The sequence below is a fragment of the Ctenopharyngodon idella genome, chromosome 22 (assembly GCF_019924925.1).
Source record: "Ctenopharyngodon idella isolate HZGC_01 chromosome 22, HZGC01, whole genome shotgun sequence".
NCBI classification, from domain to species: Eukaryota; Metazoa; Chordata; class Actinopteri; order Cypriniformes; family Xenocyprididae; genus Ctenopharyngodon; species Ctenopharyngodon idella.
Genome location: NC_067241.1, coordinates 7,384,169 through 7,399,645, shown reverse-complemented (window position 1 = coordinate 7,399,645; position 15,477 = coordinate 7,384,169). Strand labels below are relative to the sequence as shown.

At 38.4% G+C, this 15,477-nt stretch overlaps 1 protein-coding gene across 1 annotated transcript in view; it reads right to left on the bottom strand.

The window, feature by feature from the left end:
• Positions 1-486: 486 nt before the first annotated feature.
• megf6a (multiple EGF-like-domains 6a) overlaps positions 487-15,477 on the bottom strand; it is a 70,078-nt gene continuing 55,087 nt past the window's right edge. The window contains 21 exon segments of the mRNA XM_051879515.1: positions 487-1,845; positions 1,935-2,063; positions 2,146-2,274; positions 3,656-3,784; positions 3,880-3,907; positions 3,909-4,009; positions 4,285-4,413; positions 4,492-4,620; positions 4,713-4,841; positions 6,456-6,587; positions 6,691-6,819; positions 6,904-7,032; positions 7,162-7,290; positions 8,264-8,392; positions 10,661-10,789; positions 11,097-11,225; positions 11,302-11,430; positions 11,506-11,637; positions 12,499-12,627; positions 12,801-12,932; positions 14,338-14,463. Coding sequence (XP_051735475.1) covers positions 1,790-1,845; positions 1,935-2,063; positions 2,146-2,274; positions 3,656-3,784; positions 3,880-3,907; positions 3,909-4,009; positions 4,285-4,413; positions 4,492-4,620; positions 4,713-4,841; positions 6,456-6,587; positions 6,691-6,819; positions 6,904-7,032; positions 7,162-7,290; positions 8,264-8,392; positions 10,661-10,789; positions 11,097-11,225; positions 11,302-11,430; positions 11,506-11,637; positions 12,499-12,627; positions 12,801-12,932; positions 14,338-14,463 — 2,513 coding nt within the window. The 3' untranslated portion in view covers positions 487-1,789.

Below are 15,477 nucleotides of genomic sequence, written 5' to 3'. Positions count from 1 at the left end.
TCAAGCCAAGCCGCATGCACCTCTTGTCACCATGATGGTAACTCCAAAAACCAACATTAACAGAAACTAAATTAGCATAACAAACTTTAATCACTACTAAATCTCCCACTTAACATTAATCTTAAAAAAAAAACATTATATAACACTTAATTTTAGCATTTACTCTCCCTTTCGAGTGCCATGGGCAAAGCATGCTGGGAAATAGAAATCCCAGCCCAGTTTCAGTTAAAAGTTAATCTAAAATAAAAGAAATAAGTTCATACAACTCAAAACAATGAAACAGTTCAGTTTCCTTAAAATATATCAGTTCTGTGAACTTGACAGAAAAAGAAAGTACTAAATACTCATAAAAGTTAATTTGACTGAACTAATTTGTTTAAGTTTGTCCTACTCAAACCAATTAATTATTTTGAGCGTTAGGGTTTACATTGTGGGAAAACAAATGGCATTTTGTTCTGAAAAACAGCAAAAAGCATAAAGACCAGCTCCAGTTCAATGCATGTTTTTTCAAGTCAATGTGCAAATTGAAAAACAATGCCAACATTCTTGTGAATTTTTTTTTACCATTAAACACTTAAGAGTGCACCAATAACAACATTTTAAAAAAAAAGATGTTTAATCATGAATAAAAAAATGTGTAAGCTTCCAGAAAATCAACCATTACAAAACAAAGACAAAGCATCGACCATGTTAGCCATGGTTGCCGAAAACAGAAGAATTTAAGTGCTATCTTTGGCCCTGACTTAGCTGCAGAAATATTGAAATATACATTTCCTTTGAGTTCATATAGTCTGCATTAAGAATGCAATTCACACTTCACAAATGCACATGGTATAGTTAGATAGATAAGATACAATACAAAAATAAATCTAGCAAAAACCCTACAAGGATGAAACACAGGTTCAGTATAACAGGAAATCAGTTATGATAAGGTTTACAGTACAGTTTTCTTTAAAATAAAATTGTACAGAAACATTCACATAAAAAAAAAAACTTTTACATAATACAGTATGTACACAGGTAATAAATGACTCCAGTTTCATATTTTTATATGATTCAAAAAAGTTCAAAGTTTTGAATATAGACAATACATGTCAACACCCAAATATTATACACCGTAACATATTCACTCAATTTTGTGCAAAATTCTACCTAAATTCTTTAGTTATTACTTGTAAATGTTCAAAAATAATACCATCAACATGCATTTTACTCAAAGTATCTTACAACAATTGCAAACATTTTCACTCGAGACAAAATCTGGAGTTAAATGGATATCAAACCATTTAATGAGGGTAAATAAATGACAGAAGTTTGATTTTGGGGTGCACTATCCCTTTAAGGCCTTTGTTTAGGATCACAGTGGTGATGGGATTCAGTTTCAGGTGAACCGAAGGCCTTCATTTTGTGCTTTTCTTGATTACAGTTAAACTAACTAATGTCTTCTAAAAGCTCGATCTCCCTGAGCAGAACTGATGCTGAACAACTCTTCAAAAAATGGTTGAATTTGTCCTCATCCAGGAGGAGCTTCAATATGACAAGTCTTCTCCTTCATGTTGAACTTGAGGTCCACTTTTCCATGAGAAAGTTTATCATTTATTAACTAACTAATGGAAGTCTCTATTTCAACTGCCACGAGAGTTTGTCCTTGTCAGAGTCACTCGATTGTTTGGTGGACTTTTTGTGTTCAAAGATCTGTGCTACAAGGCGAAAATTCAAAGCAGGTCAGTTTACAGTCAGTGACACTGTCCGTGTCTGTTACTGAACTGGGTAAGAAACCGTGAGACTGCTATACTGACGAGTCCTTCCTTTTGTTTCTGCTAGTACTGTGACTCGATGTAAGCCCTGTTATTAACACAAATGATACAGGAAGTTATTCTCTGAGATCACTGTAAAATGTAAAGGTTATTATAAATGACCAGTAGTGAAATTACCCTCTTGACAGCTCGGTCCGACCCAACTGTTCAGACAGGTGCAGCGTCCATTGCGTGGATTGCACTGGCCTCCGTTGTGACATTCACATCTCTCTGAGCAGTCAGGCCCAAATCGATTTACTCCACAGTCTGATGTCAATTCAAAAATAAACATTTGACTGAACGACTGAAGAAAAAGTCAAATTCCAAGAAATTTGGTGGATGGGCTCACCTATATCACAGCGTGATCCCATTTTCCCAGGTGCACACAGACACCTGCCACTGACAGGGTCACATGGTGTGTCTCCGTCACAGTCACATTTGTGGACACAATTAGACCCAAATTTTCCTGGCTCACACTCTGAAACATACACATACAGTATGAAAAATGGTCATCCTTTACAATAAGGTTTCATTTGTTAACATTAGTTAACTACATTTCTGTCATGACAACTCTCAGAGTGTTTGGCACGGTAATGGGTATGACGATGTTGATATGTTTGGTCTTGGCAGAATAGATCTGCTACGCTGCTGCTTTTATTGCTGCTGCTGCTGCAAGTACGGGACTTGCTACTGCCAATACATACACAACACGCTGTGATCAAGTAAGACATGCTGCTGCTGTACAATATAGCGTACATGAACCCGTAGCAGATCTATACAGGTGGAGCTGGGGAAGGTGGAGGGTTTCTGAAAGCACGCTGCACTGCTAAGGTGATTGCTACCCATGTATTTGAAGGTTAAGCACGCAAGCTCATTGGCTACTGATACAGCAGGAACCAACCAAGCAGATTGAGTTAAAGGACCTATTAGCCTGCGCCATCTAGAGTTTCATGACAGAACTTTGTATTAGTCAACATGAACTAACAATACTTATACAGTATTTATTAATGTTAGTTATGTTAATATCAACATATACTAATACATTTTTTAAGATAAATCTGTTAACATCAGTTAATGGTCCTGGTAAACATTATGGGGACAAAATGTCTTCACAAAGATTGCAATATCTGAAATATTTGTCCTTGTGGGGACATTTTTTGGTCCCCATGTGGAAAACAGCTTATAAATTGTACTAAATTATGATTTTTTGAAAATGTTAAAAATGCAATAAAGTTATATTTATGGAAAGTCCCCATAAAACACGGAAACCCAATATATTTGTGTGGGCATGTACACACACATGCTACAATTTTCAGTATTCAAATAAATGTTGTTGTTTTGAACTTTCTCTTCCTCAAAGAATGCTGAAAAAATACCATCTCACAGTTTCCACAAAAATATAAATATATGCAGTAATTCAGCATATTAGAATGATTTCTGAAGGATCATGTGACACTAAAGACTGCTGAAAATTCAGCTTTGCCATCACAGGAATAAATACAATTTTAAAATATATTTAAATAGAAAATGGTTATTTTAATAACTAATAATAATTCCTTACATATAGCGCTTTACATATGGAATCAACCACTTTACATATCTCCTCAACCACAACCACCAATGTGCAGCATCCACCTGGATGATGCAACGGCAGCCATATTGCACCAGAACGCCCACTACACACCAGCTTATATTTTAAGATGTAATAATATTTCACAATAGTCATGTTTTTACTGTATTTTGTAAAAAGAGACTTAAAAAATGTGGCTATATGGGAAAAAAAATGACAAAAAAAAAAAAAAAACTGAATATATGTATAATTTATCAGCTATAAACATTATACAAGAGCTCCTCTGCACCTCTATCACAGCGTAGTCCTTGGTAACCAGGAGGACAGACGCAGCGGCCCGTTCCAGGGTCACAAGGTGCATTGGCCCGGCAGTCACACAGAAGCTGACAGCGATGACCATGGAAACCAACAGGGCATGCTTTTGATAAAAAAAATAAAATTTAATATCATTACAAAACTGACTAAAATAGTCAGGATACAAAATTCTATGAAAAAGACCCTGTGTTTTCTCACCATGTTCACAGAGATGCCCATAGTACCCAGGAGGGACAGTGACACTCGCCCGTCACTCTGTCACAAGTGCCGTTATTTTTACAGTCACACATTTCCCTGCAGTCAGCACCATATCTCCCTCTGGGACACTCTGATCAACACAACAACACATTTAAACAATTAAATCATTTAATATCCATTTTACATACTATACACTATAATGTTGTGATGCCTAAATTCACTTATAAAATTAATTTTTATTTTATTTTCTATAATATATATATATACACACACACACACACACAGTATATTTTACATTTTGAAAATAATTATCAGCTTATCAGTATTGGCTTGAATTTTTATATTGGTACATCCTTATTCGCAGTTGTGAATTTCCATGTTCATGTTTGGGTAAACTGTGCTGACCTTTATCACAGCTGTCTCCTGTCCAGCCCAGCCCACAGGTGCAGTTTCCTGTGACAGCATCACACACTCCTCCATTACTGCAGTTACAGCGCTGAGCACAGTCTTCCCCAAACCAGCCCTTAGCACAGCCTGAGACACAATTACATCAGCTTATTTCACACAAACTCAATCCCTCCACCCTCAGTTTTAGCAGAAATGCTGTCAGACCTTTCCCACAGTCTTCCCCTCGCTGGCCAGCTTTGCACACACATCTGCCTGTGACCGGATCGCTCCGGGCCCCTTCACCACACAAAGCTACTCGTGCACAGTCTTGCCCGTAGCGGCCTGATGGACAAGCTTTAGAGAGAGAACAGACTGTTAGTGATTATACTCACCTTTCTTAAATCTTGAAATGAGCAATGAGTGAAAATTGTAAAAGTGTGACTAACTGATATTGCAGTTTGGTCCAATGTATCCTGCTGGACAGGTGCAGGTGCCAGTGCTGGTTTTACACACCCCGTTATTCAGACACTGGCACTTCTTCTCGCAGTTGGGACCATAATGGCCCACCTCACACTCTAAAGTGAAAGTCAAAATGAAAGTGACATGTGAAGGCCAAGTATGGTAACCCATACACGTAAGCAGTGGGCAGCCATTTTTGCTGTGGTGCCTGGGGAGTGATTGGGGGTTAGGTGCCTTGCTCAATCAACCAGATTTATCATGGAATATATATATCTGCTATATATATATATATATATATATATAACTCCATCTCCATCTAGTTCCCATTGACATGCATTATACGACTGACAGACTGCAACGGTTGGAGTTAAAAATCATCATTTGTGTTCTACTGAAGAAACAAAGTCACCTACATCTTGGATGACCTGGGGGTAGGCAGATAAACATCAAATTTTCATTTTTGGGTGAACTATCCCTTTAATGACAGACAAATATTTAATTAGGCTACTGTCCCTTTAAGACCGAATTCATAGATGTAATGACACATCCGATTTTCATCCACCTGTTTACGTCCACTTAAGCCATACGTTATAACCGAGTGTATTTACATGAAATACTCCACACGATGGACATTTTGTAAAACTATGTGTGCAGTTGACCATTCAGACGCAAGGGGAACTGATCGCGCGCTGAGAGAACTGGGATCACGCGCAAGGAAAGAGAGAGCGCGGGCGCGAGAGAGCGCTTCTGGCGTGTGTCATTCAGCGCGATTCCGCCAATCCAGCTTTCACTAACGGCAAGCTAATCAATAACAAATTGTGATTGGATGGTAATTTTGTTCTATGGCGAATTGATTGGGCTGTTCTCGCGTGACAGAACACTTCTACTAGGCCTACTCATTCTATGACTACCCAGTCATAAAGAAATTTTAGGAAAGATGAAATACGGGACAAAACATGATTTTTTCTTAATAAGTCGGGACACTAAAAATGGAGCTGAAATACGGGACTGTCCCGGGAAAAACGGGACGTCCGTTCACCCTAACGTTGTCTCCATGGTAAACAAGTACACTAACTTAATACACTTAGTAAAAGTTTATTAAGTGTCAGTTGTAATGGCAATGCTGCCACAACTGAAGGACAATTGCACATTGTGTAAACGTTTTCACACAGTAGCTACACATTGATGATTTTATGATTGCTGCAGTATTTGTTTAGATTTAGATTATTTTATAAATGTAATTAATATTTTTTTGTTTGATATATTTCAGGATGAAAACCTGGGACAAATCTATATATTTAAGGCATTTGAAAAGTAGCAAAAAGAAATGTTTGCATGTTTTTTAACATGCAAAACTGATTTTAATAAAAATCAACACCTGTGATATAATAATGCCTGTATAGAAATATATAAAAGCATATTAGGCCGGTCTGGTGTATTCATAAATTAATTACTTTTTTCCACGCAGACATATGAATTCTTTCTGTTCATCTCAAACCTTTTAAAGGCCAATTCACACAGCACCGACAGAAGGCAACAGACACTTCGTCGGGTTTTGTCAGATCAGCGCATTACCCCTGTCGGAGCTTGTTTTCACTGACTAAACGTGCTGAATCCGAATTAGAATGTGTGACAAGTGCTGTAATCTGACTGTCGGTGTTGCTCTACGTCTGTCGGTGCAGTGTGAATCGGCCATAAGATGAAAGAAGGTGACATCATGAAGGGCAAACCTGTATCACACTTGTTGCCATGGTATCCTGGAGCACAGTAGCACACACCAGTGATGGGATGACAGAGCTGATTAACCTCAGAGCACTGACACACCTGATTACAGTTCAGTCCAAACGTACCTGACTGACACACTGCAGAGAGAGCAGAGCAACAAAAAACCTTTGAGATCCAGAACAGCAAGGTCAGTGTTTCACTTCACTATAAGTGTAATGAGATCTAGAGATAATCACTCACTTCGCTCACAGCCGTTACCAGTAAAACCAGGTGGGCAGCCACACTCCCCAGTCACATGGTTACAGGAAGTGCCCCGAGGACAGTGGCATCGCTGAGCACACCGCTTCCCATATGAACCGGGTAAACAAACTGAAAGAGCACAAATGAGTTATGATGGGTCTGCCAGCAGGGGACAATCTGACAGAAAAAAACATAGACATTGGGGAAAATTACTTTTCTCGCAGTGTGACCCTCTCCAGCCTGCCGGACACATGCAGCTGCCAGTGATGTGATGACATGGGGCGTTATGATCACACCTGCAATGCTCCTTACAGCCTGGACCATATAACCCTTGAGTACATGCTGATCAAAACACACAGAATGGGAATAAATGTATATCTTGTAAATGTACATATGTCATCTTCCCTATGGTCATTTTTTTTCAGCCAAAATTATGATAAGATCACAGTGAGGCACTATGATGTTTTTTACCCATCTCACAGCGTGTGCCCATCCAGCCTGCTGGACAGGAGCACCTGCCACTCTCTCGGTCACACACACCACCGTTTTCACACTTGCATTTGTGTTGACAGTCGATACCAAAGTGTCCCAGAGCACATTCTGAAAACACAAAACACATAAATGGTATGTTTGAAGAAATAAAACATTGTCATCTTAACATTTGCCAAAATAAATTCTGTCAAAAGGTTTAATGCACACTGTTATTTGAATTACTTTAAAGGAACACTCCACTTTTTTTGAAAATAGGCTCATTTTCCAACTCCCCTAGAGTTAAACAGTTGAGTTTTACCGTTTTCGAATCCATTCAGCCGATCTCCGGGTCTGGTGGTACCACTTTTAGCATAGCTTAGCATAGTTCATTGAATCTGATTAGACCGTTAGCATCTCGTTAAAAAATGACCAAAGAGTTTCGATATTTTTCCTATTTAAAACTTGACTCTTCTGTAGTTACATCGTGTACTAAGACCGACGGAAAATGAAAAATTGCTATTTTCTAGGCCAATATGACTAGGAACTATACTCTCATTCCAGCGTAATGATCAAGGAAATTTGCTGCCGTACCATGGCTGCAGCAGGCGCAATGATATTACGCAGCGCCTCTCACAAATGTCTCCATGGTTGCAAGGCACGCTCCCTGTGCAAACAGGAGGTCACAGGTGCTGCGTAATATCATTGCCCCTGCTGCACCCATGGTACGGCAGCAAATTTCCTTGATTATTACGCCAGAATGAGAGTATAGTTCCTAGCCATATCGGCCTAGAAAATTGCAACTTTTCATTTTCCGTCGGTCTTAGTACACGATGTAACTACAGAAGAGTCAAGTTTTAAATAGGAAAAATATTGAAACTCTTTGGTCATTTTTTAAGGAGATGCTAACGGTCTAATCAGATTCAATGAACTATGCTAAGCTATGCTAAAAGTGGTACGGCCAGACCTGGAGATCAGCTGTATGGATTCGAAAACGGTAAAACTCAACTGTTTAACTCTAGGGGAGTTGGAAAATGAGCCTATTTTCAAAAAAAGTGGAGTGTTCCTTTAAATGCTGCAGTAAAATGTTTGGTCTGTCTCTTACCCAGTTCACAGGCCACTCCAGTCCATCCATTAAGACATGTGCAGTGCCCACTGATTCGGTCACATGACCCTCCATTCTGGCACAAGCAGTGCTGGTGACAGCCCACACCATAGAAACCAGCTGTGCACTCTGGCAAAAATAAATAAATAAATTCTTACCTACGATTTATATAATAAAGACAAAGATCTCCTATTTCATGTGAACATTCAGTTGAGCATGATTCTGGCATGATAGCCATCAAATGATTATATTTCATTTAATTATTACATAATGGAATGCTTTCCAAATTAATTGGATATATGAATATATTTCAATAGATTTAATAATAATAATAATAAACATGCAGGTTTTCTTATTTTATTTTTCTAGGGCTATCAATTTAAAAGATTAATTCACTTTCAAATTAAAATTAGCATAAGCTTTACTCACCCTCAAGCCATCCTAGGTGTATATGACTTTCTTCTTTCTGATGAACATAATCAAAGAAATATTAATAAATACCCTGACGCATCTGAGCTTTATAATGGCAGTGATAGGGATCAATGAGTATGAGCTGAAGAAAAAGCTTCCATCCACATCCATCCATCATAAACGTGTACTCCACACGGCTCCAGAGGGTTAATAAAGGCCTTCTGAAGTCAAGCGATGTGTTTGTGTAAAAAATATCCATATTTAAACAAGTTATGAAGTCAAATATCAAGCTTCCGCCAGACCGCCTTCCGTTTTCAATGTACGAAGAAAGTGTAAAACTCTTGCAGTTCACAAAGCTTACGCTACGTCCTACGCCTTCCCTGTTCAACTTACGGAAAAAGTGTAACTGACGCGATGCCAGTTTACACTTTCTTCATAACTTGAATACGGAAGGCGGTCTGGCGGAAGCTCGATATTTGACTTCATAACTTGTTTAAATCGTTCCGCTTCAGAAGGCCTTTATTATCCCGGAGCCGTGTGGAGCACATATTTATGATTGATGGATGTGGATGTAAGCTTTTCCTTCAGCTCATACTCATTGACCCCGTTCACTGCCATTATAAAGCTTGGATGCGTCAGGATATTTATTAATATTTCTTTGATTATGTTCATCAGAAAGAAGAAAGTCATATACACCTAGGATGGTTTGAGGGTGAGTAAAGCTTGGGCTAATTTTCATTTGAAAGTTAACTAATCCTTTAATGTTACTTATAATTAGTACAAATCAGTACAAAAAAATAATTATACAAAAATAGAGATTTATTTGTATAATAGTTATTTTTTATAAACAGATAGGTGGAGCAGAATGGAATGAAACAGATTCCAAAAAATTAAATCAAAATTTAGTTATAAATTTAATACAGTATCTTAAATGTGTTCATTGTATAAGACATTGGGGAAAAAGGAAAAAAAAAAACTAAATATTATTATTGTTCTTCTTATTAATATTATATAAGATTTTGAACATTGAAAATATTATTTTCATAAATGAATCACATATATTTGGATATTTATCAAAATAATATTTTAGATAAACATATATTTTCTTTCTCTTTGTATTTTATATCAATATGGTACAAGATTATCCTATTAAATGTGATAAACGAGTTAGGTCAAAAGTAATCTAAAAGTAGTCAAATTATATTACCTTAAATGTGTAATGTAATGGATTACGTTACTAGTAGAATGTTTTTTTGTATAATTATAAGTAAGCAATAAGGTACTCGAGGCTGTGCTGTATCGTGAATAAGTTGCAACCCCTTCAGCCATGACTTCTTCACGATACAGCACTAGCCTCGAGTACCTTATTGCTTTTATAAAACGATTACCACACAATACAAATATTAAAGCCAAAAATATGTATCAATGCAACTTTCATGAAGTAAACTGTCACTAAAAGCCTTCCTTCCGCCGGAAAAAATAGTCCCTGACCGTAACCAGCAACAGAAGTTACATTATTACGCCATTAGATGGCGGCAAAGACTGTCTTTATGAGTGTGTCAGTCAGTAGCGAAGACTTTTACAATGAAAAGACTGAATTGCTGTGAACACGGAACAAGACGCAGCTGACAAATGCTTTGACTAGCGCTGTCAGTCACGGGAAAACCCCTTAACTGTTAAAAGGACAGGATAATACATCAGACATTTAAACAGATTTTTTATTAGGAACATAGGACTGACCTGAAGGAAAATGCTAAATCTGAATGCAGGTAATAAACTCGCTCAATCAATCTCTTTCTCACAATACTCTTCTACATAATACAGTACGTTTCAATGAACAATATCAATGAGAACAAACAGTTTACGTTGCTAAGAGTGGTTGCTAAGGGTGTTGTGTAGTGACCAATCAGAATCAAGGACAGGAACTAACCGTTTTATAATTATTTGTATAAACACCTCTCAGGACAGTTACATTAAATACATCACCTTGTTCACAGCTGCTCCCTGTCCATCCTGCTCCACATTCACATCGCCCATCAGCAGGGTCACAGGTGGCATTATTGTGGCAGTTACAGGTTTGATTGCAGCCAGGGCCATAGCTGCCATCTTCACATGCTACAGCAAGACAAATATAATCAATAAAACTATGTTTTGCTTTTTTAAAACTACAAAAGGTATTACAATACATGCTGAAATACACTGCCACCAGGATTCTACATCAAAGGCAGAGCTTAAGCCTGCAGTCACACATCAGGATGAGGCCATGCCGGTGCAAACTGTGCTGATCCACTGACACACAAACTCAGAGCATCTGTTTTACTGCTCTACTTTTACCTTACACGAAACAGAGAGGGAACGCTTTGAACATGCTTCTTGTTACCATTCAGTGTCATGGGATGTTAAATGCAGTAAAATGACTCACTGGTGTTGCAAAGGGGCCCGACCCAGCCAGATGGGCACTGGCAGTCTCCAGTCATGGGGCGACAACGGCCACCATTCAAGCACTGGCACTTCCGCTGACACTCAAAACCATGAAAGCCCTCAGGACATGCTGTTAAAGATACATATATACACTCAAACAGACTAGTTTTAAAGATACGCAGCACATAACCAGCTATTTTTCCTACGTTTTTCACAGTACGTTCCAGTCCAGCCTGGTAAACAAGTACAGGCACCGCTCACATGCTCGCACGCTGCTTCATTCTCACACTGGCATCTGTGACGGCAGCCCTGGCCGAAGAAACCCTGGGAACACTCTAGAACAGGCAACAAAAACATCAGAAAATGCTAGATTTGTGTTCCCTGAAGGACATACCAATGGTTGCTCATACTTTGATCACAGTGTGGTCCCGTGAAGCCTACATCACAATGGCACTGCCCAGTCACAGGGTCACAGCTGCCCACGCTGCTCCTGCAGTCACACTGGTTGGCACAGTTCAGCCCCCAGCGTCCCGGCTCACAAGCTGCCACAGAATATACATGCCCCATTACATCAAATAATTAATTCCCACTCTGCCATTAAGAGATGATCACATTATGAGTTTGAGTAAAGTAAAGGGACCAGATTTATTAAAGCAGTCAACTCGTTTACTTTAAGTTTTCCTGCCAGTCGTTTTTGCAACAAACTACATGTAGTGGATCCACTGAGGGCAAGGATCATTTATGCGAAGAAACCTGATGCAGGTGATTGTAATGGCTTAGCTGGAGTGTATAGTGAGAAAGTAAATAGGGTAAAGTCGTAAGCTGGCTTTTCACTTCTTCCAATAAATGAACAAAGTTATTATGGACATTATGTGAGAAAATCTGGAGATGGAACACACATCATGGAGCTTCATTTTGCGTACGTTCAGGGTTTTTACATAACATACATACATAGATATACACAGCTATATACCTAGATATACATAACAGATGCTGACCAGCAATAGGTGAAGTACAAAAGTTTATTCCAAACACAGTAAAGCCTGAAACAAAGAGTTAGGTGTAGTGGCATCTGTGGCAATGCACAAAGGACTGGATTTTGTTATTTTATGGAGCATGAAGAGGCAAGACTGGGCAGTTGCCATAATGTGACTACTAAAGGTCAGTTGGTCCTGTAGGACAGCCCAGTCTTACTGGGAGGTGATGACAGAGGAGATACGAATCTTGTAAAAACTGAGCCTGAAGCGATTTGCAGATGGGCTAGATGTCAGTGAGGCTGTCTGACATCCATGGGACATGATCACTGAATGGCTGTCTCATATTTAGTACATATTTAGTCTCTTTCACTGTAAGTTCTAGACAAAAAACTAAATCTAATCTGTGCTTTTTAAGTGTGACCTTACCTTTTGCGCAGTTGGGCCCTGTCCAGCCATCTTTACAAACACAGAGACCCGTCACGTGGTGGCAATGCCCACTGTTTTCACAGGAACAGCGCAACTGGCAGCTGAGGCCAAAGTAGCCAACTGGGCAGACTGATTAAAAAAAAAATGCAAAAATTGCCAACCTGTGAATTATACCAACAGATATAACCTGTTTTTCGATCTGGCATTCAAAAAACAGTAATACAAATGTAACCACAAACTCATGACAGATGTCTGGTATTAAACAGAGGTTCGATGAGAAGATTAAAAATTAAAATTTTTACCATTCTGACAGAGATCTCCCATGTATCCCGGCAGACAAATGCAGGTGCCGTTTTGCCGATCACACACTCCACCATTTTCACAGGAAGGACACAACTTCGCACATCCCAGTCCCCAACGGCCTTCTTCACACTCTGAACATAAAGTTACAGAATTAGTTATAGTCCACCCAAAAAAAATCATTTACAGAATGTTGTTCCAAACCTGTATGTATTTATTTCTTCTACAGAATACAAAAGAAGTTATTCGAAGAACTCGGGGAACTAAACCACACTGGAGCCCACTGACTTTCATTGTGTGTGTATATATATATATATATATACACACATATCTAGATATATAAATATCTTCTTTTATGATCCACAGAAGAAAGTCATACTGTCAAATTACATGAGGGATGAATAAATGATGGCAGAATTTTCATTTTTGGGGGAACTATCCTTCTATCGAAGCCCATTTCCACCAAATAAGAAAAATCATGCTTTGATAAATCATAATTCTGACCTAAAAAGTGGAAATTCTGACATACAGTAAGTCAAAATTCATTATGACATGAAAAGCCGCATTTATGGCATAATTAACTTTTAGGTTATAATTACTGTTTATCTCATAATTTCAACTTTTTATGTCAATTTCAACTTTCTCATAATTTGATCTAGTATGACATAATTTCGGCTTTTTATTTCATAATTATGAATGTTTATCTCATTAGATTTACCAAAGCGTGATTTCTTTTTTTCTTATTTGGCTAAAATGGATTTCCATACTTCAAGTATGTTTTATTCGAAGTGTAAAATTACATAGCATGATGTCAATACTGTACATGAACTGATATAATCAAATAATCAAGATAAGGCATTCAAAAGCTGAACTTGAAGACAGTACATAACTTCATCTTATTCATACTTCAGGCATGTCAACATGGGAGTCCTGACAGCATCACAGCACACCTCACATTTAACCTCTCACACACAACACACACACACACACACTCAACTGGAAGCCAATGACTGTTTATTAACAGCTAATATTTGTCTCTGGCTTGTTAACTAGCTCTGTGGCATGGCTTCACTCCTCTCTTTCTGCAATGCATCCTTGTGCATTTGAGAGAGAACTCCTCTAATGGATTGACCCATGAGGAGGGATATATTATCGAGTTATGTCTGTGATCTTTGGCTCAGCAAAATGTGGCTAATAATAGACCTCCAAAAACAGCAATTTCTCCCCTCTAAACTACCTTATCCACTCCAAAAAAGAACAGAATGAAAAGTCATTAACGGCAAAACAATTTTCATCTCGCTTAAACGTGTAGCGCGAGGAGAGAAAGCTGAGGTCAGCTTGTTTAATACGGTTCAGATGAAGCACCATGTAAAATGATGATTCCAGACAAATTTGGAATAAGTGAATATGATGGTTCACTTGCACACTCTCTCTAAACTATTTGATAGTGTTATATGATCCTCTGTCTTCGGTTTCTTGCTTTTTATTTTCTTTTTTTACTTTGCAGCACTTTTTGATCTCCAGTGCTGTTTGTCTTACCTTCCTCACAGTGTTCCCCTGTCTGCCCAGCGGGACAGTGACATTGCCCGGTCACTGAGTCGCATGGAGCTCCATTACAGTCACAAAACTGTGAGCATCCAACTCCAAACTGTCCCACAGGGCACTCTGTAAAAGATAGTACATACAGTTTTTACAGATTGAACAGTGTAAACTACTCTTAATACTGTTTGTTTGTACAATCTCCTTTCTTTTAGAGGGATATCTGGGTGTTTCTGTGGAAAATTTGATAGAATTTTGTTTTTAAACAAAATGTTTTAGGATTTTAGGGTTAAAATTAACATATTAAATGCCTAGTTCTGTCAAGAAACTCTAGATGGCACAGGCCGATGGGTCCTTAACGCAAACTGATGATATTCTCAGCGTTAACTACTTCACACTAGCTGAAGTGGTCCATATCCATTACCATGCTAAAAAGTCATGAGAGTTGTTATGATAGAAATAAGTTTAGTGCAATATCTTTTAACATGTTGTTTTGTAATGATAATTATTGTGATCCTTTACAAATAAATCTTAATCTTTTTATTCATCATATTGTTTCTGGATCCAGATTTTACATCGGGCCAGACAGTCTACTGAGCATCAAGAGTAATGAATGGACAGGTCAAGCAACCACAGAGGCTACGAGTGAAATGCAGAGACTAGCCAAAGCAACTCTCTTCGCAGCCTGTTGTTCCTAATTGATGGCAGACGTTGCACTCTGATCGTTTAATGACTTCCAGGCTTGTGAGGTTTGACTGCCAGCTCAGTGTTTCTGTCGAAATATTCTGGATATTTCCGTACCCCCTGCCAAGAGGAGTGGACTGAGGCATGAAGGCTGCTGGGGCTCTGAACATCATGGCAGCAGGACAGTTTTATTTTATACTCATAAAAAGGCATATACACATATCAATTCAAGTAACTGACTGTCATCTGGCCCGGATACCATTAATAAATAAAAGTGTGCAAGTTCCAGCAGGGCCACCTTCAGGTTTGAACTCTTTCTTACCTTGACAGTGCCTTATTCAACACTTTCACCAAAAACATTCGTCTTAATTTAGTTTTACATGGCAATTTTCAAACCTCTCTGACCCTTTGTATTAAATAAGCTGGTTTTGTTACAGTGTAGATGGAAACTGACTC